Consider the following 26,499-nt stretch of genomic DNA (forward strand, 5'->3'; position numbering starts at 1 on the left):
TGTCCAGAAGCTTTTGACAAAGCAATTGTTGGCATTAAAACGTTTGAACAGCTTATGGATGATAATGGTTGAAAAAGGTCGATGAAGTTTTTTATGACAGATATTAGTGTGGAAAAATTATATTCACTTTATTTACAGTAACTCAAAGTGTTTAATGTTTTTTAAAAAGTTTTTAGTAGCGATAACTTTTGTAAAATTGTTTGGCCGTGGCTTTTTTTTTCATCAAAATGTTTTGTTTTTTTTTAAGAGAAAGAGAAATGTTGTTATAATCATTATTAAGCCATTTCTCGCTTGTACGGTAAAGCAATCACAATGCGTTTATGTGGTAAAGCATGAAAAGGCGTGCCATTATAAAATTATTATGATAATTTGCTAAAACGTCACTTCAAGTGAATGCTTGGAATTTTATTCGTCGACTTTCCCTGCTTGACCAGTTACTTTAGAGCGGGCGGATGAAATTAAGCTGCAGATAATACTCTGCAATTTTCTCTTTCTTTCTTTCTTTCTTTCTTTCTTTCTTTCTTTCTTTCTTTCTTTCTTTCTTTCTTTCTTTTTGAGATACTTTTAAAACAGAACCCAATTTTTATTTTTCCGGTTTTGTTCTCTCAGAACGAATTCGATATTTCCTCTGGACAAAATAGATATTCACACCGATTTTCTCTTTAAGAGTTAAAGTTTTCTTTTCACTAAATATTATATTCACAACAATAAGAAATCTCATGACATCAACAAAAAACAAAAGAAAACAAAAAAAAAACAAGAATATTTTATTATGGTTAGTCTCCAAGGTTGTTAAATCTTACGTCATGAAGGTATTTTTATACACCAACTGATAATTTTTAACAAAGACCACTGAAGATGGTCTTTGTTGAATATTATCAGTTAGTGTATAAAAGTGCGCTTACAAATAATCTGCAACAAACTATCACTTCGATATTATCAGTTAGTGTATATAAGTGCGCTTACAAATAATCTGCAACAAGTTATCACTTCGATATTTAAGCATTATTTAGGATTCATTCAGATTTTCAAGGAAAAAGGAAGGAGAATCCACTTCTCTATTAAAATTCTTTATTAAAAAAATTTTAATCTCCTCAAAAAACTTGTACAAAGCTACAAAAACAAAACTTATGCAATTGCATAAGTTTTGGTTATTAAATCTAGTGTCTAAAAGGTATTTCTGCATTAAAAAAAAATCCATGGATATGCAAGTATATCCATGTATAATCTATATATATATATATATATATATATATATATATATATATATATATATATATATATATATATATATATATATATATATATATATATACATTTATATATATATATATAAATGTATATCCATGTATGATCCATATATATAAAAAAATCCATGTATTTGTATATATGTTATTTATTAGATATTACTAGAAAGTAAGAAAGTACTAGACAAATGTTATTGGTTAAAAAAAAAAAAAAGAAATGTCTGTTTACATTTTGTTTCATTGGCTGTAAAGCATTTTTATATTTTTAGATAATTGTAATTGGTTAAAGTTATCATATTTATACTAATATCATACTAATATCATACTAAAAAAAAAAAAATTCTTCGTGCATCAAATGTTTTTGATAACAACAATTTCTTGAAGAACCTTTAACATTAAATTTCTTTTGTTACTCGACTTTCTCTTGCCTAAACCTAATTATAAAACCTATACATTATTTAGAGGAAAATCAGGAAAGGGATTAAACCGTAAACGCTGCTTTCTTTTCCCCAAACTTTTGAGAGAAATTCGTTTAAAACAGTTTATTTTTCAATAGTATTTGAAAAAGCAAGTTTCATGATTCATTATAGCAAAAGAACCCTTGTTGCTTGAGCAAGTCGCCATTTAAAAATCTTCAAAGCATGCATATAGCTTTCGTTCGCTGTCCGTAAAAATACTTTTTTTAAAAATGAATTTATTTGTTTGAGAACAGACAAATTTAACAAAAAACTATTCAAATGTTTTATGATCCAATAAGATCCATTTAAATAATTCAAGATGGAAAAAGAAGCTGCTTAAGAATAACTCAGCGGACGTTTTTTCTACTGAGACCGTTTCAAGAACTTCTGCCTTCCATTTGACGGTTTCAAAAATATTTTAGCAGGCGGACTGTTTGTTTAAAAAATGGATTTCACGAAGTAAAAAATTATTGAACAATGAATTTGCCGTTTACAGCTCGACAGATGTTTAGTTTTCAAGAGATCAAAACTTTAGTTTTCTGCCCAACTTTTAACAAATCAACTTTTAACAAATCAACTTAAAATGTTTCCAGTAGTTTTTTTTGAGTTGTGTGTTTTTACACTTCAATTATCTGCTTTTTTTTTTTTTTTTTTGCGTGTTGATGTCATGCTGAAGGATATTAAGCAAATAACTTATTTTGTTTTTGTTTTATTTATTTATTTTCTTGTTTTAATTTCCAAGTTTTTAAAGAAATGAAAATATTTCTGTAATAAATGCTCGTGATATACAACGATGACTCACTTCAGTTTATTATTTTTTTTTACTAATGGAAACATAAAGCGAGAGATATGTTGGAGGAGAATTCAGTTATAGTTGGCTGCGTCTTGAAAAAGAAACAGGTTCTTTTCTCTCGTGTAAGTGTAATGAAAGAAACGATATACATATTTACACTCCCGTTTACAGAATAACGGCATTCAAAGCGGCAAGGATACGCAAGTGAGTATTAATGCCACTAATTTGTTGTTGTTTTTCTTCTTAGAAGTAAAAGATTGTTCCTTTAATAAATATGTACACCGACAGTTGAACCGACATATGGCTTTAAGAAAATACTCGGTAATTAGCTAATAGACGTTTTATTGTCAAAAGAAAAAAAAGTGTTCACAAATTATTCATGAAAAGTTGAACTGTTAAAAATAAAACAAAAACCCTCTTTGAAAAGATATTTTTTTAAATAAACAACTTGTGGTTTGGGGAAAAAAATTTGCAAACTTGGAAAAGGATTTACTTTGATATTTCACGAAAGTTTTCCACTTAGCATGGCGTTTTTAAAACAGCAAAATGTTCGGACAATTCTATTAATTCTATCTACCACTATTTACATGTTACTGGGTGCTGCTGTATTCAGTGCGCTCGAAAATGAGACGCATCAAGATCAAAAAAGGCATTATTTGGAAACCTATAATAGAATCAAAGATACTTACAATATGACTCTTGAAGATATTGAAGATTTGGCAGAATATATATACAAACGGAGAAGTATTAACTGGGCTTTAGAACCGTGGAGTTATGCTGGTTCAGTATACTTCACATCAGTTACTATAACAACTATAGGTATGTAAAAACTTGATTATTTACACTCAATTTTTTATGTAACAGAACCATTTTTTTGAAGTTAAAACCCTTTAGACAAATCCATATTCTGGCGGGGTATAAATGTAATAGAACAAATACTCTTTAACTCCCCTTTATAAGTTGTTGCTATTGTTTGTTTTTACTTCCAATTGTAGGGTACGGGCATTCAGTTCCCCAAACAGTGAGCGGACAAATATTTTGCATGTTATACGCTATAATTGGAATTCCTCTTAATTTAACAATGTTTCAGGCAATTGGTGAGCGAATGGGTGTTTTAATGACATCGCTGCTGAGACGCACAAAGAGAGTCCTTGGAATTAAAAAAAACGATGTAACCCTTATAGAATTGGTTGCATTTGGTTTAATTATTTGGACAGTGTTTTTATGCGGAGGAGCTGCAATGTTTGCTCGATATGAACGGTGGGGTTTTTTCCGATCTATGTACTATTTCTTCGTAACTCTGACAACAATTGGCTTTGGTGACTTTGTTGCTTTGCAAGATGTAAATAATCCTGGGACAAGAGGATTTCAATCAAAGACATTATACATAACCTCAACTCTAATAATGATATATGTTGGGCTAGCAATAGCCTCCTCGGTTATAAACTTACTTGTAATAAGGCTGATGGAACTACAACAACCAAAAAGAAGAAGAAAAAATTTGTCTTGGAAAAGCGGACCTCGCTGCGACAATTGCAGGAGCATCAATGGAGTGTGTAAAAGTCAAGAGAATATGAACTTGATAGAGAACCACACAATTACTATACTAAATAACTTTGAAGATGAACTAGTATTTAGGTCATATAAACAACTACACAATAAGTCATTTTCTTGACAGATATTTGGCAATTAATCGTAGGGTTTCGAAAGAAATATATGTACATACTTTGAGCCATTTTTTTAGGTTCTTCGGTTTTTTACGCATTATGAAATTTATGATTTAAAGTGTTTGTTTTTCTTCTCGGTAAAATTAAGTACATCATGACTTTTTCATTTCAGCTTCTTTTTTTGTAAAATACCTGAGAAATTTTAAGGAAAACAAATGAATTACGAAAAAAAAAGCCGCAATTGCGAAATTGGTTTTTTTTTGAAGATCTTTAAAAATTTTCAAACTTTTTTTTATCAGTTCCGATAATAACGCAAATGGCTTTTGTCATTTTTAAAAGCTTGCACTTACGAAGCTAATTTGTAATGCTAGAAGTTTGTTTCAGTTTAACTAAAACGAATATGGGCGAGGTAAAATAAACCTTGTTGAAACATCTATAATAAAGAGGCAATAGTCAATTATTTACTATAAAAAAGCATAATAAATGTCCCCTAAAAAATTGAATAAAAACATTCTTTGATGAGATATTGAAAAAAGATTTTAAAAATTAGATTTTTTAAATACAGGTCTTCTCGAAGTTAATTGCTTGTAGGATTTTTTTCGCTTACCACTGTTGATCAAAAGGGTATGAGTTATGTCATAACAATTATGTGCACACACAAATTATAGGTGAATTATATTTATCTTTGCGATAAATTTGGTTATGAAGTGGTGGTTGTTTATACGTTGCGTAAGGTGGTTGTAAAGAAGGTACCTTTAAGACGATGATAAATTATTTAATGAAAGGAAATATAATATGCAGGAAATAGAATAAATTAATCAAGAAAAATATATACAAAAAATAAAACCTATAGAAATAAGAATTAAGTTCACATTTGTGAATATTTATTAGCGCTACTTTGGTTTGTTTTGATTCCTTCCATCCTCTTTCATTCTCTAATTAACAAGTCTCTTTTTATTTAATAAGTGAACATCAAGATAAGAAATAATACTGTAAAAAGAATATCTCAACTCAAATTCATTTAGGAAAAAATTTAAGCAACAACTCGATTTAATTTGACTTATTCTTAGTCTTTAAGCTGCAAAATTAATTTACTGAAACCCAGCTAACACAAAACGTTCAAGTACTTTCGAAGAACGTTGGTAACGTTCTTAGAACGTACCCGACCGATTCTAACGTTCTACGAACGTTTCTTGAACGTTTTGTGTTAGCTGGGAAGCAGCCCACGATTGATTACTTTTAAATTCCTTAAGAACAGTTAACTTCGATATCACTCGCAAACCCTTTTATTGATTTAATCGTCGTAATGTGTAACACGAATCCCAACAAGAAAAAAAAACCTATAGCAGAATTTTTAAAAAAATCTTTTGGGATGAAAATCTTTTACAGGATTCATTTTCACTTCAACAGCGATCACACTATAAGCGCTATTAATTGTAAAATATTAATTGCGTTTGTAATACATTTTATATACTTATAGATATTTATATAGTAAAAGTCATTAATTAGTAATATATATAGTTAATTGCAATAAAATTAAAATCAAAGTTGAAATATAACAGGTGGTTGCACCCCAAAAATTACTCAAAAGTAGGAACAAAATGTTTAAGGTGACCTCGTTTTTTGTCATACCAAAAAACACGAAAGACTAAATTGGCAATAAGTTTTGAACGGTTTGGAATTCAGATTTTTTGCAGGAGCAAGTTATAGTATATTTCTTTTAGGATGATTGTGTCACTGTTAACTTCTGTTGAGGACTTCAACGTTTCACAAAAAAATTACATCACGTGCACTTTAAAAACCACATTGACTTTTTGAAAATTCGAAGAAAAAAAAAAAGAATCAAAAATCAATATAGTACTCTAAAATAACTGAGCGTAGCTGGGCGAAAAAATGAACGAAATGGTTTAAAATGTTTTATTATTTTTTTTTTTTAGATTAGTATAAATAATGAAACCAAAACTTGCATATAGTTGGTGAATACAGCAGGAAAATTCAAAACTGAAAAAAAAATCAACAGTTAGAATAAACAATTGTTTGGTCCAAGGAGAACAATACAAGAGATTAGGCAGCATTGAAAACGGAACTTTTAACATCGATCAAGACCAAAAAACCACAAACCAATATTTAGATAGGAAAATGATCAATAACTAAGAAAGATTTCACTGCAAAATCTTGACAGAAGGCGAAAAGAAGTCTATAATTGCATTTATAAAAAATAAAAATAGGCGTATGCAGGCACTCAATAAAAAAGACCTAGAGAAACTGATCACGACAAATATTTTTCTTTATTTCTCTTCCAGACACCAAAGTAGTGATACAACTTATAAATCAAGTAAAAACATCAAGAATATGAGAGGGAGAGAGCATACATGTTTACAGAATTCAACTTAATAAAAGGATTTATGTTCATACTTGTAAGAATATGGAAGAAGATGGACATAAAGAGATTGATTAATTATTGCAGCAAGGCAAGTTGATATAACTAATTATACCATTATTGTAGAGTTTATGGAAAAAAGAACTGAGATCATGGTCAAAAGAACTGAGAAATTTATGAGACTAGAAAGGATCATCATATCTATCAGAACCAACAAGTTGCTTCAAAAAAATCTCGCAAGAAATGTTTTGCATCATATTGGTATGATTAGCGCCAACAAACAGTAAGAAGTATAGATAAGCCTTGTGAAAAAAAAACAAAAAAAAAAACATCCCATAGCTGATAAACCTTATTTCATGACCGTGCAAAAAGTCTAACCAAGGCTGTCGAGAAAGAACCTGTCACCCAAAACATAGATTAGTAAAAGCCAAAAATGTGATGTTGTAACAGAAGTAAAGAAAAAAAAAAAGAGAACCCCAAACAAAATCAAGACACTAAAAAAAAGAGAGTAGTAGCAAAACAAAGATTTCTCCTATGTAAAATTAAATGTATTACCAAAAAAAAATTAGAAATGATTGTAATATGATGCAGTTGGATGCAAGTAATGCCCTGTTTGTCTTTAAATTGTAAAATCTGTATGCAGCGAATGTTTCAGCGAAATTGATAGAAAGTCGATGATCTGATCTGCAGCAATCCCTGCAAAGAAGCCAAGATGTTTATTTCTCGTAGAAAATGATTTTGATAATCAAGAAGGTTCCACTGAAGGGAAATAAATTCGAAGTTCCCCAATATAAAGATGCTGAACATTTTAAAATTGTTAAGAACATAAAGAACGACTATATATAATGCATATTTACAGTGTTTATACTGTTACATCCTTTTATTTCTAACTTTTCTGACCGTATGGTTTTTGGGGTGCATGCACCTGTAGAATGAATTAGTAACGAATCTTTAAGTTTAATATTCTTTTTATGCGTCACTATCGAAAGTAATATGAAAAAAAATACTTAAGAATTAATTTTTAGAAGCTAATGAAACACATTTCGATATTTTTAGAAGCAAATTGAACCGCATGAAGATCCTAAAATTTGTTTCGCGCACAAGAAATCTCTAAAGATATGAAAAAGAAAAAAGATTTAAATTTATTTAGTTAAGGTCAGATTCACCAGGATAAAAATTCAACGTAATTCAAAAAGCATTCATATAAACATTTTCAAGCGACCGGATAAAAAAAGGTTAGAATATTTAAATATCTTCCTTTGTAAAATCGACGTAAATAAAACTAAAAAAAAACAAACAAAACATTTGAAGATTGATCCGGAAACTTAAAAAAGTTCAAAAAAAATATTTCAATATCAATTTGGTGATCTTGTACTATACATATCTTGATCTTCTGGATCAGACTGACCAAAATCTTTGTTCTTATCCACTTGGAACTCGGTACCATTTTCGCTGGAATTTGAAGATTTGTAATCAGGTGATATTTCGCTCGAACTTAAGGATTCATCATCAGGTGATATTCCAGTCCATAATTTAACAAAAGACACTTCATTTTTCTCTTCACCGTCTGATGCATTTCTTTCTGAAATATCGTCGACTAGATGATCTTTGTCCTTTAAACTGACTTCTTTTGTTTCAGGTAGTAAAACTGAGTCAATTACCAATGTTTCGCTTCCGATTTCTGATAGCACTATTACTTGATCTTCAACATTATCATTCTGGTCATTTTTATCTAGCCGGGTCACTTTTTCTTTATTGCTCGTTTTCCACAGATTGTTTAAGTTTTCCAGTGAGGTTGTGCTATGATAATACGCAGTAATCGCGATATCTTTAGCCCGTTCAGGATTCCATACCGCAGCAGCTGTCACACCAAAAAGGCTACTGTAAAAAACACGTTTGATTGGTCGCCCTAAAGCAAAATGATAGTTTCACTTTTAACTGTTTTAAAAATTCAAAAAGGTTTTAAAAGGGTGTAAAAGTGAAATTCGTAAAAATTCGTGAAAGTTTAATCTTTATGACCTAAGGTTTTAAACAGCTCAACTTTTTTATTTTTGTAAATTATTTTTAAATCCCCCCCCCCCCCCAAAAAAAAAGGCTTATTCTTCAATACACCAATAGAAAACCATGAAACCATGGAATTTAAGATCATGTAAAACATGAATTCTAAAACTATATACAATAAAACTAATCTGATGACTTTAGATCGTTGCAGACGTACTAATCATCAAAAGGTTTCTTCAAATTATAAAAAAAATTATCTTCTTGTAAAATAACATCAGCTTGTACCTCTGGGCACTTTTCTATTTAATAATACCAACATCCTCTCTGAGCATCATGTAACTTATCAAGTGATAACGCTACTTAAATGTCAAGTATAAATTTTACTCACGTCCTTTGCCAGCAACAAGTGCACCTGTAATAACAGCTAACGCAATTGTTGAGGGCTTTAAAAGGATGGCTGGCTCAGCCAGTGAATTTTTATATGCATCTAAAACAAAGAATTAAAACTCAAATTTTTTTGTTACAAATAAAAAGTTAAAAATAAATGAAATTACTTAAAACTTTAAACAAATAAAAACAGAAAAAAAAGAAGCTATTTGCATTTTGTTTATCAAAATTTACTTCAATTTTATTTACTTCTTAAAAAAGCTTCAGTGCCAGTAAAAACTGAGTCAACTTTTTCATGTGTTGTCTGGAAAATATAAATGATTTATAAAATGAATTATACAATACATAAATTATACAATATGAATTATTCTACAGCAAAAAGAAAAAATAAAAATACAATAAAGCAACAGCAAATTAAAGCAACAGCAAGTTTTTATTAAACCTTTTGAAACTCTATTGTTTTAAACATAAACATCATTTGAATGCAAATTAGAAATTGATAGTAAACAGTTTAACAACTGTTCCTGCATCTTAACTGATAGTGTGAACTTTTTCTGTTTAAAATTTCCTATTGAAAAGTAAAAAAATTTAACAAGAAGTAAAACGATTTATTATGAAAGCTGCTCAACATGAAAATCTGGGCCTTAATCCTAAAATTGACTGTTTAATCATAAAATCAACTCTTGATCTTAACTCTATGATCAAAAAATTCATATACCAAGTTTAATAGTGAAATTAATTACCAGAAATCCAGTATAAGCTTTAGTAATCTTTTGCCTCACTAATGATACAGATTCAAACAGAGCAGATGGTTCTTCAACAACTACAACTCTCTCTTGAGTTGGAGGCTCATAATAAATATCAAGCTATACAAATAAAATATTTGTGTGCATATGGATATAGCATAATACAATCATGTGTATGTATGAACTTATATATGTGTATATGTATGTGTATATGTATGTGTGTATGTATGTGTATATATAAATGTACACATATATACACACATACATACATACATACATACATACATACATACATACATACATACATACATACATACATACATACATACATACATACATACATATGTATATATATACATACACAAATACACACACACACACACACACACACACACACACACACACACACACACACACACACACACACACACACACACACACACACACACACACACACACACACACACACATATATATATACACACACAAACACACATACAAACAAAAGATGTAACTTTAAACACATCTACATTTAACAGCAAAAATTTATTTTTACTTTTTTCTGTGCTATAATACATTGTTACTGTCTTGCACTGTTTTTACTGCACACTTTGCACAAATATTTGAATGTTGTGATGTTTACTCACAAAAGACTAAGAGAAAGGTGTTAGCTTTGTGGAAAAATACCTCTCTAATGACACCAAAGCAAGTATATGATCAAAGCTCATCAAAGATAACAGTATTGAAGAAGTATTAAGAAGACCCAATGTATGACCCTATATAACTTTGCTTAGAATATGTTCTTTGTCTTTTGAGTTAAAAAACTTCACAATCAATTCTAGAAAATTGTTTTTTTCCAGCTCTGTTAAATATTTTAAGTTTATAGCATCTTTAAAATATTCAAAATACTTTAATTACTCAAACTTAGGTGCTTTAAAACTGGTGTCACACCTTTTATAATGAAAAAACATCACCACTAATAACTTATTAATAAGATATGCTGTAATTAATTTCTTAGTAGAAAAAAAAAAAGAAAAAAAAAAGAAAAATAACAAAAGCATTTGGCACTAAGATATCTTTTCTATTTTGTTAATTTGGTAATTTTATCAAGTATAAAAGTTCCACTTTTAAAATGATGCAATTCTTTGCTTGGCTATTAAACAAAATAAAACATGTTTTTTTCATCTATCAATACAGATTAAGTAAATTTCACTTAATTTCTTTTTATCAAACAACAAAAAACATAATCATGAGCTTTTTATAGAAATCAAGAACTCAATGATGACTATGCTTGTCTGCACTAATCAAATCAATTAAAAAAAAAAATTAAATTTGAAAATCTCTTCAGTTGTTGTATTTCTAAAGAATAATTGAAATTTTATTAAAATTGTAAAAATTTTTAAAACTTAGTTTGAATTACGTCCAATTTAATAATTTTGTTTTACTTTATCATAAGTAAGAAAATAACTATTATCTTTGTTCTAAAAACATCAAATGTCAAAATTTTTTCATATTGATATTATTTGATTTTATTATTCTATACATATAGCTCAATACAGCTATTTCATCCAAATTTTTAAAAAAATGATGCTCCTCAAATTCACTGATAAAAATACAGTGTTAATATAAAAACAGTGATCACCCATTAGTTAGCATTTTTACCACTAGGCAACATTACTATCGCTTATTTTTTGACAGTTCAAAAGTTGTTCTGAAGCAGCCTGAGTTAATCAGAATAAACAGACCTTAGTTAAAAAAAGATGTAACTAAAGTAGCTACTCATATAAATCACATTGGTAAAGATGTCAATCTCAGAAAGATTGGAGAAGATTGCAGGTAAAGATTTGATAAACAAGAATACAAAAATAATATATATGATTCTCTTACAATACAGATATACCTATTGACACTACATTATTTCAAATTATCCATCATTTATATAAATATTCATATTTGTTCAATAAATATGCCATGTGGGAAGTGTTAATTCTGTTACTGATTTAACAGACTATTATACATTTAACCACACTCATGACATTTATAAAATAAATATAACATAAATGATTTTCCTTACTGGCTTACTTTTATTGAATAAATAAAAAAATTTCTAGGTTCAAGCACTTAAATTGCTTTGAGAAGGTTGATGAAGATAATTGAAGAGAATTATTTAAAATGTTTTGTAATATAGCATCTAAAAATCAACAAGATATTTACTTGGTTGATTGTATTCAAGTATATCTATTAGGAGACAGTCAAGGAAAAGAAAAATAAGGTTTTTTTAAATACAAGTAATTTATATTTTTATTGTTTCAGATAAAATCCTCTGATAATAGTGTTTGCCATGAAATTTGTATGAAAGCATTTTTATCAAAATGGTATCTCTCGTTCATTATTGAGACATACTCAAGATAATATCTTGCCTACAGCTTCAGACCAAAAGGATAAAAGTAAGTCATATGAACTGTCAGAGAATAATACCTGATGAAGTTAAAAATTTTGTGTTCACATTCAGTCATTTACAGCTCATCAATACTCCTTTAATAAAAATAAGAATGTAAAATATCTTCCTGAAACATTAAATGTAATAAAAATGCAAGAACCTTTTTTTAAATCTATATAAAACTCAAGTTAGCTACAATAGATATTATCAACTCTTTGAAACAAAGTATAATTTGTTGTTTGAATCTCCTTTTGGAGAAACATGATTGTATTGTGATTCAGTCAATAGGAATCTTAAGAGATTGATTTTTCCTGATAAAAAGAAAATTAGAGATTTGAAATAAGCTGCATTTGCAAAAAAATGAAGACTAAAACAGTTGGGCAAGCACATCAACTGACAGTAATATCTTTCAATTTCATGTAAAGTGTTTAATTCATCTATTTGTATTATGAAGGATTAGAGATATATAGCCAAAATGATGCAATGTCAATGTTGTTCTATCTATTTTAAGTGGCAGATGTATTGAAAAAATTTTTTTGAATGATTTAGTTTTACTTTATGGTGTTATAAGATTAAAAAAAAATTGAGCATGTCACCCATACCCTATAAGAGGACATTAATTTTACCTAATGTTGCAGATTTCTACTTATTTAGTAATTCAAGGAAAATTATTTAGGAAAATATCCCTGAAGACTTGGATAAATTTATATTGGAAGCTATAAAAACACCAAGACTTTTCATTCTAGAGAAGTTATTACAAAACACAATAGTTTTTCTGGACCATGGAAAAAGGTTCCAAAAAAAAAAAAAGAAAAGAAACATACCCACTAAAATTGCACTGAAACATTAATACAGTGGCTTCATTCCCTTAAAGGACAGTAGAAAACAAACATCAAATGTTTACAGAACCCTGTAGATGTCCAATTTTAGAATTTGTCTTATGACAATGACATGTTGGATACTAAAGAAGATATTGAGAGATGGAGAAACAAATATTAAATGGCTATTTTCATTTATTACAACTTGCTTTTTTTTCTTTCAAGTTAATTTAAGGAATAAGCTGCAACAATTCTTTCAACTTTTCAATTTTTTTTTTAAATAAAAAATCTTTTTGAAATGCATTTATCTGTTTTATTGCGTGTACATTAAAAATTACTAATGCCAAAATATTGTCTAAAAACAGCAAATGTTACATTGACATTTAATTTATTTGCATACAATATTTAAGAGATTTTAAGGTACTTTAAAGCGCACTGGGAGTATATATCTTTGATTTCATTTCATTAAAATACATAAAAACAATAATAAAACCATGGTATTTGGTTTAAACACTCCCCTGAAAAATTGTTAATTTGTGGCATTTAAGGTTAGTATCATTAGAGTTTAATCTTGGAAGAGTGAATTTTTTTTAGGAAACTATCTAGATTTTTTCTAGCTTTAAAAATGCATACAGATATCAGAAGCATAATAAAGACATTTAAAACCATTATCAAAACTGCAACATATACGCATAAGTTGGTATATATTTACATGGTACCTCGATTGGCGAGACAAACTTCTTCTCTGATTCTGCCAAGATATATGGAACATGCAGCTTGCTTAATATACTTAAGATCATGATAAACTAAATCAAAATGAAAATTTATGAAATACGATTAATTAATTGTCATTTTACAAGATTTCTATTTTCGTTTCAACGATAAGATATGTGAGGACCGTCCGAAAGATGTAGTGATGTGCGAAGAATATACCGTCAACCGGAGTTAGGAGGAATTATTTTTGTAATTTTTCTTCAATCTCTCCTGAAATCTATTGCTCATATAACCTATGACTTTTTGTTTGTTTGTTCTATACTAGTATGTAAAAGTCATCCCAGAGAAGCTCCATAACCTGTGATTACATGATTTTGATCCTAAAAATACAACTGTAATAAATAATACAAAACCTGTGTATATATATAACTAATGTATAACTTAAACAGAATCAAGAAAGCTGAAAATACTTTACTAACCACTATACACTTTTGTACCTTACCTTCTTTAAAAAAATAAAATTAAATTAAATCTTGAATATAATGCCTTTACTTTTAGTTATTATTACCAATTATCTTTATAAAAAAAAAAAAAAAAAAAAGCTGTTACAGATGATGCCGTATTGATTATCTGTCTATTCTTAATGATCATCATTTTTTCAATGTTGTAACATTGGAAACGAAGGCATAGCATGGTGATCACAATGAATTCAAACATACACGCTCGCGTCCCATTTTGTACACACTCCTTATGTACGCGTTCGCGTCTCATTCGAGTGATGGTCGGAGAATTAGCTCACACAAGCCATAACTAATTTAACAAAGTTTTTAGCAGTTTTTAACAATTTTTTTCAACTTTTTTGTGTTTTCCTTTCATTGAACTTTTTTTTTCAACTTTTTGTGTTTTCCTTTCATTGAACTTTTTTTTCAACTTTTTTGTGTTTTCCTTTCATTTTCCTTTCCTTTCATTCACATTCCGTGGAACGTGGAACATAGATCATGCACAAATATTCTCTGGTGTGAACGCAACTTGAACAAAAATTCACGGAACATTAGAGGAACTTTTGTACCGCGCCGCTAACCCAGAACAAATGTTCCGGAATATTGCTTTGTTTTCATATTAAAAACACGGTGCCAATTTTAACTATCTTTAATGTTTATCCAGAAAAAGCATGTACCTATATGCTATTACACAATAAAATGTAACAGATGAAAGTGTCAAGAGTATAAAATCAGTGTTGCTTAATTTATTATTAAATGGTTGACTGCAAGATTTATATTTAATGTTAAAGCAACTCAAACTAAGCTTTTTATAAAGTTGATGTTAGGTTGTTAGCTTAAACTGAAATATGATTTACATTGTGTTATCTTTTTACTATCATTAAAAAGAAGTTGTGTGTGGCACTTTCAAAATGAAGTAGGCTTAAAGCAGTCTTAAAGTGAAATAACAAACTTGTAGTGAATAGTCTAGAGGTTAGGCCTATATCTCTTCTAGAATATGCATGACATAGTTAATTACATTGTATGCAAAAGTATAATAATAACAATAACAACAACAACAACAACAAAAGTAATAATAATAATGATAATAATGATAATAATAATAATAATGATGATGATGATGATAATAATAATAATAATAATAATAATAATAATAATAATAATAATAATAATAATAATAATAATAATAATAATAATAATAATAATAATAATAATAATAATAATAATAATAATAATAATAATGATAATAATAATAATATTAATAACAATAACAATAATAATAATAATGATAAAAATGATAATGATAATAATGATAATGACAATAATGATACAAATAATAATAATGATAGTAATAAGTAATAACAACGAGTGACAACTGAAAAGCAAGATTCCAGTCTTGTTTAACAACACATATCTCTTTTAAGATATAAGGTAAAATAAAAAGGAAAAATGTTTTTTTATTCTACTTTTTAAATATTTTACATATTTTTATTTTTTATAGAAAAATTAATAAAAAACAAAGCTCAAAATAAGAAGAGATTAGAAAATGTGTGTATGAATTTTATTTAAATTACAGAAATACTGGTAAAAAGTTCTCTTATGACCATTTTTTATAAACTGAGAATATGCATAATAGTACTATCTACAAGATAATTAAATGTGCTGTATGTGAATCTGGTTACCAAAGAGTTCAAGGAAGTGGAGGAAAGGTCAAAAAAATGACCAAGAAAATCATTAAAAGGCTCAAATTTATGTTGGACCTTAAAGACAGAGTTTCTCAATGACAGGCAGCTAAAAAAGTTCAACTGTGCTCAACAACACATTAGTAAAGCATTTAAAAAAAGAAGAAGAAAATTAAACCAAGAAAGAAAATGACATTACCAAAACATTCTGACCATCAAAGTGTAGTCAATTGTGTCAGAAATTCAAAAATCATAAACCAATCAATGATGAGTCTTATTCACGTTAAATCACTTCAGTATCAATGGAAGGGATATTTTTATACTAGCAATGTAAAATCTGCTCTATTTACAGTAAAATACCAAACAAAACAAAAGTTTTAAAAAAAAAATTTTCTATGGATTGTTTTTTCTGAAAATAGCATTTCTCAGCCCTATTCTGTGCCTAGTGGACCAACTGTAAATTAAAAAATCTACTAAAACAAATGCATTAAGAAGAGCCTTATTCCATTCATTGATAAGTATCATTCAGATAGTGCATAGGTATTCTGGTCTGATTTGGCATCATCTCACTATGCAAAAGTAGTAATCACATACCTAAACAAGAAAAAAGTGCATTTAATGAAAAAGTGGATAACCCTGCAAACTTGCCAGAATATCATCCTATCAAAAATTTTTGGAGTATTTTGAAATGCCTTGCCTATAAGAATATTTATCATGCAGAAAATCTTAAAAAAATACGCTTTAGAATCAAGTATTCCTTTCATAAAGTTGATATTGAGCTCATACGGAGTTCAGCTCAGTCTATACCAGGCCTAGTTGATAAAGTCAGAAGGAATGGTTTAATTGAAAATAACTGATTGTATAGATAAAAAATAGAATAAAAATACTTTCTAAAATATTTTTCCTTTTTGTTTTACCTTATACCTTAAGGGGGAAAGCCCCTTAAAAAATTATTTTTTAAAGCAAAGCATTTACAAAGTTGTTATGTTTTAAATAAAACTATATTAAAAATCAAAAAGTTCTATCATAAAATATAGCACCATGTTGCCATGGTAACCTGGTAACTAAGGAAAAAAAGGAAATTAGTTCCTTCACCCTGGCAAAGATTCCAGTCGATCAGAAAGTCATTAATAGCTATTTTTTTCCCAGTTTATTGATGAAAGATAGATCTATGCAATAAACAGTCAGTTTTGGTTAACAACTTTTCTGTCAGGTGGTAGCCATGTTTAATTTTTGCTATCATTTTAAGCACGAAAATTATAAACGTTTTCTAAATTTTTTTCTGTTTAAAAAACTTTTTAAAAAAGTTGTCTGCTTATTGTATACATCTTTATGAGAGGAACACTTTCTGAAAATTTCATATAAATCGGTCAAACGGTTTTCAAGATACTTCTGCCGGGAGGTTAAAAACCTGCGTTCTGAGAAAAATGACAAATAAGAGAAAATGAAAATGAAAAACATTATAAACTAACAGTAATAAAAGAAATAGAATATAAAAAAGCATATAATTATTAGTTTTTAATCATAAACACCAGCCCCATACAAACTTCCTTCTTTCTGTTCAAATTTGTCAGATTTTTTATGTTTGCGGCTCCTAAAATCATTCTTCGTTTCTTGATCGTGTCTTTGTTTTTATATGACATGCTGACTCTTCTCTGGTTCAAGTAATTGCATCCAGACATGGTATACTGTCCTGGTATCATACAAAGTTTTTCAAATAAAGGATACTAGACTTTAATCCTATATTAAAGACTCCAATAGCATCGTAAAGTCCAAATTTTAGTTTTGAAAGGGAAACATATTTGGACTTCGGTATTCTGGACCATATCATTGCGTTGAAGCTTTCATTCTGGTTCTGTGTTTTCCTATGAAGTAATCGATTCAAGTAAGCATCTGAAGTTAGTTCTAGATAAATAGGTTTCAATCTAAGTACAATATCAATAGGAAGACGTAGTCCTGGTTTAAACTCATTCGTACCATTAGCTTTATCGCGATTGTATCTACACCAACTGTCTTTACCTGTTGGACAATGCGGGTAATGCCAATTATTTTTGCTGGAAGATGCTACATGAAATAAACTTGCTAAAGCAGATGATCTCATACTTTCAAGGTCTAATTTAAAACAACAAATGCAGCTTAATAATAAATTGGATGCAAATCCTTTGCAAGACTTTTCATTCTCGCTTAACAATAACAGAGATGGTTGCAAACATTCAGGACATGCAAATTTCATAAATATGGAGGCAAGAATTTCTATGTCAATAAATCTGTAGCCACTAACATAGTCTGAGTTTCTACTTTGTACCATTACTGGCTTAACTTTTCTTTTTTATTGCACTTTCATATACATATTGACTTTCAGTATTTACATAGTTTGTTATATTTACATCATTGCTATTGACACTATTTAAACCAATATTTACAGCTTTTTCTTGCTTTCTTATTCCATAAAAAGAACGTTTACGTTTTCTAAGACGTTTAGTTGAAAACTTTACTCTATCAGTAACACTTTCATCACAATTTGCTATTTTAGATTTGTTCATTTTTACTCAATTACAGATTTGTAGCTTGAAAAGATGACTTAAAATGAGGAATTTTCAAATATGAGGTTTTGAAATATGACTTGTAGCTTGCGTTTCTAACAAAACTGAAAAAAAATAATGCAAAAAAAGTGGTTTTATTGATATTTTTCCTGTAACCAGGGACATTGCTAGGGAAAAATGACACATAGATGACCATACAAAAATGTAATTTATTTAACAAAAAGTTTTGCTTTTTAAAAACTGTTTTCACCATTCAATTTCTTAATAATTTTACTTTCATATTAGCAAAAAAAAAAAAAAAAAAATCATAAAATTCCTAAATTTTGAGGGACTTTCCCCCTTAAAAGAGATGTGTCGTTAAATCCGGTCTTGTTTTTCATTTGTCACCCGTTAAAGAAATTTTACTTCTCGTAGACTATTATCAAAAAGTTATATGCAAAAAGTCTAACTTTATTTTGTTTTAGGGAAAATTGCTATATCATAATGATATAATTCTATTTTCATAAGTTTACATTTATTTAAGCGATGTTCATTTTATGTACAGTCAAACCATGGCGATACTTATTACAGGCCTTCCCGTCGCGAATCCGTATTTTTAACTGGGGGCGGACAATCTTACGGAAAATATAAAAAATGGCTGAAAAAATATGCGAGCTACATTATTTTCAGTTAATTTATTAAATTTAAAAGGAACTGTTCCAATGCACAAAGTGTCTAATGCAGTTTTATTAAATGTCATAAAATTTTAATAAAACAAGAAGTAATGAAAAACAACATTTTTCAGAATAATGAATGAGTTTTATTTAAAAACGAAATCACAAAAGAAAAATAAACAACCTTTAAAATAATGCAAAAAAAGCTATTAAAATAATCATCAAATATTAGAAATTGTTATGAAAAATGTACATAGCAATACTTTTTAATGTTTTACAGATAATTTTAAAACCTTTAATGCAGGTTCTTTAGAGGATTTAGGTGAAATAAACAAACAATAATTTTTAAGAAATATGTTTGACAATATAACACCATGTTTCTTTAGCATGTTTAAGTTATAAATATCTGATATCATCATAAATATATTGCACAACGACTTTCTGCATGTCATTTTTTTCTCAATTTCAAAAATAATGTAACAAAAAAAAACCCACTGAACACAGCAATCCAGAGGTACCCTCAATCCACCTCTGTCCATAGTTTTTGTGTAGTCTCCATACAACTGAAAATAAAATGCAGTGTCAGTCAACAATTCATTTTCACTGACATCATCTTTTCTTGTAACATAGCCTGCAATATAAAACAGAGCCATTTTTGTACTCAGTGGCAAAGATGCTTCTAGTTCAGGCAATTGATTAATTATATCACAAGATTCTTCACTTCTAAAATAGCCACATTTTTGACATAAATGCTCAATATCAGTAGTGTAATCTGAAACATCAACTTTTAATTCCAATAACAGTTTAGCTTTTTCAATGTTTAATTTTTCAACAACATTTTGAACAGTTATAAAATATGTTCCGCCTGAACCTTGTCTAAACTTACTGAATGCTTTTTCAATATAATCTGTTGAGAACTCTCCTAACATAACATAAATGAAATTGTTTTTTAACAAATATTTACACATCTCTACTAACCCATAACAAGTATGCCAAATTGAAGTACCTGTATCTCTAGTTAAGGATTTTATTCTACACCCTTGTTTACCACTCATTTTAAGAGCCATATCCCCGAAATCAAGTAAATATTGCAAATTCATGTCTAGTTCTTCCGAAATAACTCTTTTACGAGAATTTAAAAATCGAGTGTCGCCATAAATTTCTTTTACACTAACTATTTTCCAGAATTTAGTAACTTTTTCTAAAAAACAAATGGTTTCATTCATATTACAAGGGTGGATAACTTTTGAATAAGTTTTGAGAGCAGCTATAGTTTCATCACAAAACACTTTTAAACAGTGTGAAACATTTTGTCTTTCAATAGGTTTTGGATGTATAGCTACAAAATTTAGTCTAGATAATTTAATTAGCTGATCTTTCTCAAAATCAAATAAACATTTAAGGTCACTCCATTTAGCAGTCATATTTTGATTTTTTTCAAAATGCAATTCCTGTGTTTTTTCTGTTATCCAGTTATTTCTGATACTTTTTAGTAGATGAACATAATCAAAAAGTAGAAAAATCCCACATTTTGTTAACCAAGGTTTTTCTTCAACTCTCTCAAATAAATTAAAAAAAGCTTGATTTGTTCGATTTCCATCACAAATAACTGAAATAACTTTTCCATTGCTAGACTTGATTGAATTAATAACATAGCATACTTGCTCAAACAAAAAAGAAGCATCCAAATGACAGACAGGTATCATTTTGCACAAAAAAGATGGTCCACCTTTTAAACATTTAACCATGATACCCAAAACAGTATTTGCTAACAACTCAGGATTATTTTCAGCTTTTCCAAATAGAGAACCACCATGGTAGAGAAGAAGAGACTTTACATAAACCTCATCTACCAGTATTATACAATTTCTCTGATTCTCCTCTATATTTGAAAATACAGTGCTGATAAAACTAATATCTGAAACATTCTTTGTCCTAGATGTAATTTTTGTCAGTGTTTTTACACTCGGAAGTTTAAAATCTTTTCTTAACTGATTGTATAGACTTCGAGATGTTGAAAAATAAGAATACGATCTGATGATTGTTTCTATACTATAAATTTTTTTACCTACTTCTGATGCATTCATAGATGCAATATGATCTTGTAATATCAATCTTTGATGATCAACTTCAATGTTGTTCAGATAGCGAATTGTTTCTTCCTCTCTTGACCAACAATCAAGAGTGGTAATATGGTTTTTAGATAATGAAGAAATAAAGCAACGAACACCAGCATGAAAACTTTCAAATTTAAAATTGCTTGAGATATGAACAGCAAACATAGGTATACAGTTAACATAAAAGGAATTTGATTGGATGTGCAAAACTTCATTTACAACAAAAGTTGTTACAGGACAAACAAATTTATGATTTTTAATATCTTCACATAAAGAAATGAATGTAAACAAATCACTTTTTAAATATCGTGACAACTCATCACACTTTTCATTTCTGATAGAAGACAACACTTTAGTAGTGGACCTTGGTTTTAAAGGTTGAGTTGGTATAATACTTGATGGAATATTAGGAAAAATCGAAGGAGGTTCGATTGGTCTATCTTTCCCATTGACACGAGCTTTTAAAAAATTTTCTGGAAAATGTCTTTCACAGACAACAGTATGACTATCAACTGCTCTCAAATCGAAGTTTTAAGACTAAACTTTCCGTAACATTGTCCGCCCCCAGTCAAAAATACGGATTCGCGACGGGAAGGCCTGTAATAAGTATCGCCTTGAGTCAAACCGATTTTGCGTGTGAATGCTGCAATAGGGTGTCCCAGAAACACACTTTTTTTTTTTTAAGGATACCTCTCAAGTTTTTCCCATTCTCTGAAGTGCCCTAAGGCTAAAAATAAAAGGAAAAAAAAAATCTTTGTCAAAAAGTGATATCTGTAAAATTTAAAAATTACGATTTTTTAAAAATAAATGTCCATTATTTCAATGTTTGATAAATTTGCAATGAAATTTTTCTGATGTTATGTTTTGTTTTTAATAAACTTAGTGATGTTCCCCTAGTTTAACAATATTATTATTAGTATTAGTGTGATTAAATGTCAATTTAAGTCATCTGTGGTCAATTAAAAAGGTAAATTTAATTACGCGCGATTTGATCATATGACACGTTATAGAGATATGTACTACATACAAGTTTACTTTTGTTGTCATGCTACATAATGTATTTTACACATAGCTAAAAACTAAACAAAGATTCAATGAATAATATAATTGTTTAATGAATGATTGAATGAATAGATAAATTAAAGTGTGTTATATAATTTAATATTTAATAGTAACTTCTAAAATGGACCGTCATCGTCAGAAAGACAAGAATAAAGGAGAAAAGAGGAAGATACAGACTAATCCCAGAAGGCTACTGTTTCTTCTCAAGTATCCTATCAACCAGCTGCCCACAAACCAGCTCCCCAGCATTGGAAATGTGCTCAGATATATACAGTTTATCAAATCTTCCAAGGTTTTAAAGTTTAAATCTACAAAACCTTTTGTAGCTTGTCCTCAAAGTTTTCCAGGCAAAGATCTTATCTGCAAGGGTAGATCCTGTAAAGATCCCAACCATAAATGTGTTACTTCTATTGTAATGGATGTGTGGAACAAGGCTGGTTTTGGAGAACTCATCATTTCTGGAGCTGCTGTCAGGTAAAAAAATTAACTAATTTTTAATTATGTAAATAAACAAATAAGTAAATCAAAAAACAAACAAATAAATAATTAAATACCAATACAAATAACAAAAAATAACCAATATTTATTTAATTAATAAACTTCTTTTATGTGTAATCAGGGATAAGATTCTGAAGTTCCACATTAAGTATTGCAAAATAATCCATCTGAGAGATCTAAACTGGGATTCGAGCATTGGTAGATTCACTAAGATACAGGAAGAGTTCATTAAGGAGAGCAGCAAACTATTTGATATATCTGTGGGGAAATTTGAGGAGAAGATCCAATCAGATCAAATTCGTTCCCAGAAGGCCAAGGCAGAGGACATTCAGTTTTTTTTAGATCAAAAAGAAGATAGAAAAATATATATAACTACAGAGGTAGACAAAGAATTTGAAAAAGCTGTTAAAAACAGACAGGATCGGTGGCAGAGAATGAAGAATATGAAGATTACAGAAGTGAAAAAAAGACAAAAAACAAGGGAACTAGTTCTGAGTGAACTTGAGGCTTCCTTTGAATCTGATGCTGGTTCTTCTGCATCCGAATCAGATGCTGTAATTTCCACAGATGAAGATTCAGTCAATGAATTACTCCAAAACTCTGATTCTACAGTAAAAGGCAAGATAAATAAAAGATTGTAATAAAATGTAAAGTTGGTTGTACAAATTTTGAGTAAACTTAATCAAACTGAATTCAATTAGATTAGAAATATCATAGCTGTTTATTATGTAGATAATGATAAGTATCAGTTCTGAGGATCTGGTGGATTCTACTTCTGAAGTATCTGCTCGATACAGGGTCGGGATTCGACCTCAAACCGCAATCATTGCAGCAATCTGCAATAAAGCAGGCGTGAATCTTGAGGATGTGCCCATCTCCAGAAGCTCTGTTCATTGAAAGAGATTCAAGAAAATTGAAGATCTTGGTAAGAGTAAATAGTAGAATATAAAATTATTGAAAATAATGAAGATCAAGTAAAACTGGCATAAATAAAGATTAAATTATGTAGGTGATAAAGTTATTTTAATTACTAGGAGACCAGATAAGACAAGATATAATGGAAACCTTGAAGGGAAAGAGGCTTGTCCTGCATTTTGACGGCAAACATATCAAAGAGATGAAGGAGAACCTGAACATAACTGTTACTGTTGAAAGGATTGCAATCAGTGTTACATCTCCTGATATTGACGACACAAATGACATTCTCTTTGGAGTAGTTCAAGCTGAAAGCTCCAAGGGAACGGACCAGGCAGATGTGATCTTAAATCTCCTAGAGTATTACGATATTGTTGATCAGATCTTTGCCATATGCTGTGACACCACTGCTTCCAACACTGGAGTATTTTTTGGGGCCATTACCATCCTCACAAACATCCTCAACATTCCTTTACTCTGGTTTCTATGCAGGCGACACATGTTGGAGTTACACATCTCTCATTTTATGGAGGCTCTTACTGGTGAGAAAACAAAGGGGCCAAGTAGAGCACTCTACGTAAGACTGCAGAAAACCTGGCCACACATCAAGGAGGAGGTAGACAAGATGAAGGAGATCATTAGGTTTGATTGGAATGAGCTACAGGTTGGATCATCCTTGTACAACATTGCAAGGGAGGCCCTGGAGTTTGGCAAGAGGGCACTGACCATAGAGACATTTAACAGGGGGGACTACAAGAAACTTTGTGAGCTAGTTGTCTTCTATTTGGGTGGAGATGTGCCAGGATTTCATTTTTATTAACCTGGAGCCTGCCATGAAGCCAGGTACAGTTATAGTATATTATCAATAATTTTTGTGTTTAGGGGAAAGTACATTTTCAAGTTTTTCTTACATATTTGATAATAATAATAATTTTTTCTAAAGGTTCATGGCAGATGCTCTATACCTGCTGACCCTGAGGATGACTGAGAAGGTAGCCCAGGTGATGAATGAGGAAGAGAAGAAGATGGTAAAGACAGCAGCATTCTTTGTTTCTGTATGTTATGGGCCCTGGTTCTTAAAATCCTGTATGGTGGACAAGTCAACTTCAAATGACTTGGCTGCCTTTAAGTCATCGTTTTGACATAAGGGACCACTACCCAAAACTTGGACAGGCCCTTCTTTCCAGCATGCAACGGCATGCTTGGTATTTAACAGAACAGTTAGTTATTCTGTCCCTAGCTGACAATGATAATGACGACAAGGTAAAGAAGAAAATGTTGGAGAAGTTGGTCAAGTGTGATGTCTCTGCCCAGTTTCATATGGGGAAACCAAAGCTACCGGTTATTATCAGGTCAACAGAGCTTACTGAGCTGGTAGGTTCCCAGAGCTGGATCTTGTTCAAGGTATGTGAGATCCCTGTTGAAGAGGTGGAGAAGTGGATCAGCGGAGATGCCAGTCAGACATTTGATATATTTAAAAGGTTTTTGAAGTCGATTAAATGTGTCAATGACTGCGCTGAAAGGAACATCCGACTAATCCAGGACTTTGTTGGAGGCTACAGGTCGGACAACATGAAACAGAACCTCATGCTGGTTGCCAGAGACAACAGAAAGAAGCTGAAGAAGGACCTGACAAAGAAACAAATTTAAAAAAATTTAATTTTTTAAACTGGAAATTTATATTTTTAAGAGAATTTCTAAAATACATGATTTTTTTCCAAAAAATTGCATTTTTTTTGAAAAATGAAATTTTACAGATATCACTTTTACTGGAACAAAAAATTTTTCTGTGGTATTTTTAGTCCATTTAGACCTTAGAGAATGGGAAAAGCTTGAGAGGTAATTTTTTTCTTTTTTTTGGGACACCCTACGCTGCAAGGAACATTTTGAAGAATATTTAGTTCCGGTAACTTTTCTTCCGGAATAATGTTCCGCCAAACGTTGCTCGTGTGAACATGGTATTACAGATATGCTAATTCATTTTAGCATCGAGAAAAATGCCGTTTATACTCCAATGTTGTCATGTTTTATCGTCTTTAGTGTTTATTTGGGCTTCCTGGACAACGAGCCAATCCGCAGCGTGACTTGCTTTTCTTGGTGAAGCTTTTTTTTTTAAAAGTATTACAAATTGCTTTATGTGTCTTTGCAGGTCAAACTGCATTATAAAACCACTAAAACTTACAATAGAAATGACGTTTTGATTAACATGACCAAACGTTGCAATAATAGATTATAAATTTTATATCAACGAAATTTTGTCAAAAACTTAATGAAATCAATAGAATTAAATTATTAAATTATCATTGAAAGAGATATGTTCACCTTAAAAATATCTTAAAGAACAAGATAAACAAAAAATTTAGAAAAAAGGCGTTGCTTCAAAGAAAAAGAATATAAACAATACCTAAAATATTTACAACATTTTCTACGCGTTTACAAAAAAATTATAACTAAAAAATTTCCAATTGGATTATTATAGTTTATCACCTAAATTAATCGATTCTAGAATAGCATCATTATAAAATGGTTTTATCTAAACAACTAGTTCACATTGAAATGGAAATATACACATCCAAAACATGTCGTTAATCTATGTTAAAGCTTAAGAAATCAAAGGTTTTCTTTTGCAGCCTTTGAAGTATGTTCTGTTTCGTCAGTGTTCTTCAAAGGTATTACAAACGAAGTATCGAAATTTCATGTAGAAGCCTATATTACAATAAAATTTACAAAAAAAAAAGTTGCACTGAATGTCTACCATAAGCTTTTACACTCGCAGGCCTGAGCTCAATAAATTTTGAATTACAATCTTTTAGTTCTCCTCTTTGAATACCTTTAAACTGCATTAACGGCTCATAAGCAAGATCGTCAAAATATTTAC

General features: G+C 29.6%; 3 protein-coding genes and 1 pseudogene across 3 annotated transcripts; 2 read left to right on the forward strand and 2 right to left on the reverse strand.

Annotated features, from left to right (window-relative positions):
- The first annotated feature begins 2,496 nt into the window (after positions 1 to 2,496).
- On the forward strand, positions 2,497 to 4,283 carry LOC145187819 (potassium channel subfamily K member 9-like). The gene is made up of 3 exons (XM_080064303.2): positions 2,497 to 2,620; positions 2,746 to 3,317; positions 3,494 to 4,283. The coding sequence occupies exons 2-3, from the start codon at positions 3,023 to 3,025 to the stop codon at positions 4,171 to 4,173; spliced, it is 975 nt and encodes a 324-aa protein (XP_079920429.2). The 5' UTR covers positions 2,497 to 2,620; positions 2,746 to 3,022; the 3' UTR covers positions 4,174 to 4,283.
- A 2,163-nt stretch (positions 4,284 to 6,446) lies between these two features.
- On the reverse strand, positions 6,447 to 13,865 carry LOC149893224 (uncharacterized). The gene is made up of 5 exons (XM_090096667.1): positions 13,657 to 13,865; positions 9,677 to 9,799; positions 9,183 to 9,237; positions 8,935 to 9,033; positions 6,447 to 8,454 (listed from the first exon to the last, which is right to left on the reverse strand). The coding sequence occupies exons 1-5, from the start codon at positions 13,735 to 13,737 to the stop codon at positions 7,901 to 7,903; spliced, it is 912 nt and encodes a 303-aa protein (XP_089952793.1). The 5' UTR covers positions 13,738 to 13,865; the 3' UTR covers positions 6,447 to 7,900.
- Positions 13,866 to 19,152: 5,287 nt separating this feature from the next.
- Positions 19,153 to 21,696, reverse strand: LOC149893225 (uncharacterized). The gene has a single exon (XM_090075578.1). The coding sequence runs from the start codon at positions 21,309 to 21,311 to the stop codon at positions 19,296 to 19,298; it is 2,016 nt and encodes a 671-aa protein (XP_089931704.1). The 5' UTR covers positions 21,312 to 21,696; the 3' UTR covers positions 19,153 to 19,295.
- A 1,990-nt stretch (positions 21,697 to 23,686) lies between these two features.
- Positions 23,687 to 25,271, forward strand: LOC149893226 (uncharacterized; annotated as a pseudogene).
- The last annotated feature ends 1,228 nt before the right edge of the window (positions 25,272 to 26,499 follow it).

This window comes from Hydra viridissima, unplaced genomic scaffold (assembly GCF_058129835.1).
Source record: "Hydra viridissima isolate aposymbiotic clone 2 unplaced genomic scaffold, HvirCarnegie_v1 scaffold_1, whole genome shotgun sequence".
Classification (NCBI taxonomy): Eukaryota; Metazoa; Cnidaria; class Hydrozoa; order Anthoathecata; family Hydridae; genus Hydra; species Hydra viridissima.